Source organism: Phragmites australis, chromosome 9 (genome assembly GCF_958298935.1).
Source record: "Phragmites australis chromosome 9, lpPhrAust1.1, whole genome shotgun sequence".
NCBI lineage: Eukaryota > Viridiplantae > Streptophyta > Magnoliopsida > Poales > Poaceae > Phragmites > Phragmites australis.
The window spans coordinates 17990498-17996895 of NC_084929.1; the positions used below are offsets into that span (position 1 = coordinate 17990498).

General features: G+C 43.0%; 1 protein-coding gene across 1 annotated transcript; it reads left to right on the top strand.

Annotated features, from left to right (window-relative positions):
• Positions 1–3754: 3754 nt before the first annotated feature.
• LOC133929880 (uncharacterized protein At5g39865-like) lies at positions 3755–4465 on the top strand. The gene has a single exon (XM_062376636.1). It carries the CDS (start codon positions 3755–3757, stop codon positions 4463–4465), a length of 711 nt encoding a protein of 236 aa, XP_062232620.1.
• The last annotated feature ends 1933 nt before the right edge of the window (positions 4466–6398 follow it).

Consider the following 6398-nt stretch of genomic DNA (forward strand, 5'->3'; position numbering starts at 1 on the left):
AAATATTTTTATAATTCAAATAAATGCTAGAAAATTTCAGAAAAATCCCAAAAAATCATGGATGGCTTTGAAAAATCCTAGAAATTCCTAGCAACACAAATTCATTTATAGATAATCTTTTCCGTGATATTCTAATCTTTGGAAAATCATAACTTGTAAATTGTAGCTCCGTTTTAACCCGTTCTTTCGCCGAATTATCTGGAATAGCGTAATCTTGTGATGATGATGTTTGTTTTGTGATGTTTGGTTCTTTTTGGATCTTGGTGTTTATGTGTTGTTGTTTTTCTGCGTATGTTGCAAGTAGACACAATGTTTCGAAGGAACTAAGAGGTCTGCAAGATCAAGATTTTGAAGATTCAACTGAGTTCAATGAAAGCAAGTTGTGTTCTTGATCACTTTTATCCCCATTTTACAAATATTTTATTTTATAAACATGCATGCTAATAAATTGTTGGAAATCCCAAGAGTTAGACTTTACCCTAGTTTTCCTTATCGCTTTAGTATGGTTTTGGGTTATGGAACGGTAGATGATGTTTAGCTTTGCTTTAGGATGGTAATCATGATTAATGCTCTACGAACTTGAAAATGATTCTATGCAACAATGATAAAATATGATGGAATAACTTTTGTAGCAACATGGCCTAGGGATTTGAGCATGTGGTATGATGGGATGTATGGTTTGAAAAATGGTAGTCTTGCTCAAATCTAATGATCGGTTCGTGGGATGACCTTTCTGTGTTTATAGTACAACCACAAACCTAGAATGGGATGTGACTAGTTAAGTAATCTTCTTACTCTCATCATAGTATAGATCAGGCAAAAGAGCGGTGAATGAACGATGTCTTGGGGTCCGAAAGGCGCAAGAGGGGGCTTCTGTTGTTGAGGTGAAATCACACGGCAGTGAAACCTTAGCGGGTAGACATGTGCTGAGAGGGGGCAATGTAAAGGCTTTGTAGTGGATTCCTAGCACACACCTTGGTAGTGTGGCCAACGGATGCTCGGCAAAACATGATGATACGTCTTGTGGGTAAAGTACAATCTCTGCAGAGTTAAAACTGAATATTCAGCCGTGCTCACGGTCATAAGCGGCACTAAAAACCTACCATGATTATAACTAGATGTTTTGGTTAGTCAGGTCAACTGTGATGGTGGGGACCACAGTTGAGGGTGGTCAATCATAGTGGTGGGAATTATGATTGAGGGTTCAACCATAGTGGATGAAACTTTGGTTGAGGTGTTGGTTAGTGGGTTAAGTCAAGATGGATGGAAATCTTGAGGTTGTTGGTTATTCACTTAATTATATTTGCTTTCAAATGTTTTTACCTTAAACGCTGATTTATGCAAGTGAGCCATATAGCCTTATCCTTGTCAAGCCTTCATATGCATACTATTCCTTCACAACTTGCTGAGTACAACAAGTGCTCACTCTTGCTATTCCCAAACACTCAGTTGGAAAAGGTATCGAGGAGTACGCTGAAGGCGGATCGTTCTAAGATACTTTCTACATCGATGATGTATGTAGGAGAGTCATAAAGGATTAGAGTTGGGTTTTGTAGTTTGTTTAGTTCCGTTGCACTATATTGGTTCTTCGACCTTGAAGGTCACTTTTGTAAGATGGTTAATTCGATTAAGTATGGATATTGTAATGATTATCATCAATAAAGTCATTATGTGTTGAGATTGATTCCTGAGCTTGGCACATAGATGAGATTGGTTTGTTTCTTGAACCGGTCTCGACAGCCACCCCGTGCAACCATGCATGCTAAATGGGCAAGACTTGATTTCTCCTTCGCCGGACTAAGTTGAGCATCGTACTAGGAGGCTAAGAGCAGCGAGCAATCAAGTATTCATCTGTCCTTCTGTTGAAGGTTTTGCTAGTACCAACCTAGGCTTAAAAAGAGGACTGGCCTTTAATACATGGACCCTAGCACTTGGGGGTAAATCTCGTAGAAAAACCCGACAGGAAAGATGATTGGAGTGTCCCGGTATCATTTGCTCCTCCGCTTGCAACAGTTGGAGGCTAAGCATATCACGTGGGTATAGTATATGACATCTGCAGAGTGTAAACCTATTCGAATAGACATGCGAAAATAACAATCGTGTTGACTATACTCTGGGTGCGTGTGCCTTGATGAGTGAGTGTGTGGGCTAGATGTATGTGTGATGAGGTTGCTGGCTAAATCTGTCAGGATCTGTGTGGTACTAGAAGTACGCCAGATGTGATGAAAAGGACTACGGAGTCAGGTGTAGCCCCTCCCAAGACCCAAAAACACTCGGATATAGCTTGTTACCTGATTTTGAACTATTTATACTGTTTTGAAGTCAAATCTAGATGATACAATTGGATACCTACATAAACTACTTTACGCTTACAACTAAATTGTAAAGTCTTATCATTAAATTATCCTCTTTATGCATCTATTAACACCTTATAGTAGTATAAGGTTTATTGAATATCTTTCGTACTCATTCTTGCTGTCATTCAAATAAGGAAGTCGATGCCGACTTCGTCGGAGGTGAAGGCGAGGATGAAGAATAGTCTTAGAAGTCGCATTTGCACCCTAACTGCTTGTGGCTTTGGGTTTTTATTTTCTGATATGTTTTGTTGGACTCTCGATCAGATTTGTAATATATATTATAGATTTTAATATTTTGTACTCTGAACCTTAGTAGTTATATACGAAGTTTGACTGTAATATTACAACTGTTATACTGTGTATATTAGATACTTGATTTAAAAACTGATACAGGAGGTACATAAGATCTAGAATTAGGGTCTTACAAGCTACTGAGATTTGTTTGTTTCGCACTATTTTATATGATGAAGGAAATTAGAGTCTCAGATGCTTGGGTACCGCATGTCAACCTTATTTGTGTTGGGACTTTATTTCTTTCGCTTTTGCGGCAGACCCGCAAGTGACAAAATTAGTACGGCTGCCCAATTGCATGCGTATTCAACCGGTCAGATCATGTGCCAGCCACTGAAAGTTTTCTGCCATTCCAGAAAACCCCACGTTTTGTACCCATCGTTGATAGTATGTATACACATGTTGGTTGTTTGACACATTAGAGTGAATACGGCAAAATGGAATTTTAGGTGGAATCGACATGTAAAGAGTCGTCGGGTTCGTGTAGGATTTGGTTGGGATTAGGGCGGTAAAGAAACGGCTGGCTCGCTAGCTACTCGAAGTTCACTCTAGGCATGTTTAGAACTCAGCTCTAGCTCCAAAAGAGTCGAGTTCAATTCTGGGCTCAAGCTTGAATAGTGTGGCTAAGGCTCGACTTCTTCCAAATTTCCATCCGCATATTGTACTCCCAGATTTTTTAGCCAAGCTCAAATTTGCTCGATCTTTGGCGAAACTTTTATACAAGTTAGTTCACTCTAGACAATTGTTCATGTTGTTTTAGCGTACTCGAGCTTTTATCAAGCTTTTGTAGAAGGTTTCATAATTCATACGGAGGTATCATCCTCCCACGGTACACCTTCTCCATTCAAAGTAAGAGAGAACGGATCGAAGAGGAAGAGGAAAAACGGATCGAAGAAAACTAACACACCACAAGAATTCGAGACAGTTAAAGCCATCGTTAAAAATAGCAAGCCATTGTTAAAAATAGCAAGCCAATGCCGTTGGCAGCCAACTAGCTACCTACGAAAGGCATCACGCGCGCGCGCGCGCATGCACGAGCTCACGACGCCCCCGGACTCCTTTCTTCCACCTGAACGCGAATCAAAGCCCAGAAAAGGTCGCCGCCGATGTGGTCGCCGTGGGTCCGCCGGAGCAAGGCCTCCGGGCGACTCACACAGTCGCCGTCCTTCTCCTCGCCCGCGGCATCGTCACCCACCGTCAAGGACTACCCGGGCATCGGCGCCATCCTTGAAGACGCAGCGCCCAGCGCAGGCGCTGGCACCGGTGGCAAGAACATCATGCATCGCGCGAGGTCGACGTCAAAGCTACGGACGTGCAAGTCGTTCGCAGTGGCCGAGGCGGCCGCGGCGGCCTCGGTCGCGGGCGAGCGCCGCGTCGTGCTCTACTTCACCTCCATCCGCGCCGTGCGCGCCACGTTCGAGGACTGCCGCGCCGTGCGCACCATCCTACGGGGGCTCCGCGTCGCCGTCGACGAGCGTGACGTGTCCATGGACGCCGCCTACCTCGCTGAGCTCCGCGCGCTAATGCGGGTCGACCGCCCCGCGCTGCCGCAGCTCTTCGTCGGCGGCCGCCTCATCGGGGACGCCGACGAGGTGCGCCTCCTGCACGAGAGCGGGGAGCTCCGTCGCGTCTTTGCCGGCGCGCCGCTGGCCGCGCCCACGCCGTGCGCGTCCTGCGGCGGCTCGCGGTTCGCGCCATGTGGCGCCTGCGGCGGCAGCCACCGGCGGTTCAGCGAGAAGACTGGCGGCTTCCGCGTCTGCGCGGCGTGCAACGAGAATGGACTCGTCCGGTGCGCCGCCTGCTGCACCGGTGGCTGACGTGTTCGCGTCCCGTCTCGGAGTCGATCGAAGAGATGGATGAGAAAAATGCTCAATTGTCGATGGATTCCAAGTTCGGTGGTGCCGCATTGGATTCAAAGATAAAGATCGGTTCATCAAACCGGAAAAAAAATGTTCAAATTTGACGCTGTTTCGATCCGATTAATTGTGTGTTTTCAAGCTTAGTCAATGTCATGAATAGAAAGTTTGAAAGAAGGATAATTGCAGATATTTTTTTCACCTGTCTCTCCAAGCATTGGCCAATTGATGATATTATATTTGGATTAATTCTCAAATCGGATATGAATCTAATTTTTAATAATATGAGGAGTGGTTTTTGATATCCGTCGGGCACTACTACATAAACCCCTATATATACCGATCCATCACTATCGGTTACTAATGGGTCGGCAGTGATGAAAAATCACTACCGATTCATAAGCCGCGCGGGAAAAATACAATTATTGTGGCTTACGAACCGGCAGTGATAATAGCATCACTGCCGGCTCAAGCCAACAGCCGGCAGTGATGCCATGCTCCATCTTCAATGTCGGTTTAATCCACCGACCGGCAGTGATAGCAGGGCATCACTGCCGGCTTGTTATATGAGCCGGCAATGAAGTCTCGATTATATAAAAACCGCCCTCTCCTTTCCCAAGCCCGAGCACACAACAGAGAGGAGCTCTGTTTGCTTGGTGGCGGCCATTTTTGGTCACCAAGTTTTTAGTGGTTTCAAAATTTTGAGAAATCCTAATGCCCTAAGTGTTCTAAGGTATGTAACGTCATCTGTAATTCATTTCTAGTTGAATTTTATTTGCTAAATTGCTCTAGATTTAGAAAAGATGAAAATACAGCTATGGCCATGATGTTTTAAGACAATGTAGATGCAATTATATCTCATTTATTATACGGAAGCTTCAATTAGTAGCTTATAGTGGAAAGTGTATTTATTGTTGACTTACATTAACCATTAGCTATAGGTTTGAGAATATTTATTTTTTAATTAATTTAGCAAGCTCCTAAATTGAAACTTTAGGTATGAGCATATTTATTTTTTATTTATAATGCATTAGAAAAATTAGCCATGATATTTAGGTATGTTGCAAGCTCCAATTATTTTTTGATATTTTAATTAATTAGCAGGCTCCTATATGAAAACTTTAGGTATGAGCGTATTTATTTTAATTTTTAATGAATTAGAAAATTTCTCCATAATATTTAGGTATGTAGCAAGATCCAATTATATGTTTTATATTTTATTTAATTACCAAGCTCCAATATATAAACTTTATGTATGATTGTTTTTTTATTTTTACTTAATTAGTCCTATAAAAGAGTTTAATAATAAAGAAAATTTCTAGAGATGGCACCAACAAATACTCATCGAACCAATTGGCTCCTCCAACTCGGACCAATTACCGATCGCAAAATTTTCTATATGTTATAAATTTAGATTTACAATAATGGTATAATTGTAGATGGACAGAAGATGGATATATGATGCGAACCGTGTGAGCGCAGAGTACAAGAACGGCGTGGATTGTTTCCTGGTACAAGCCGCGATGCACAAGTCAAATATACAGTCTCAATACATGTGCTGTCCATGCATCGATCGCGAGAACAAGAAGCAGTTTTCCACCACCGAGCAGATACATTCTCACTTGATGCCAAGAGGCTTTATGCCTGGCTATACTCGTTGGACCGAGCATGGTAAAGCTAAGGTCGTACAGAAAGGGCAATACATTGGTAGAGATGACAAAGACTTGTGCACCAATATGCCGGTTGATGAATACACCGATATCCCCCCTGCCAGAGATACGTTGGTCGATGATGATCTAGAGGAGATGTTGGCCGACGCCGACGCCGATGATTTGGAGTAGATGTTGCGCGATGGGGAGGTGAACTTCACCAATGAAAGAGAGTTTTAAAAGTT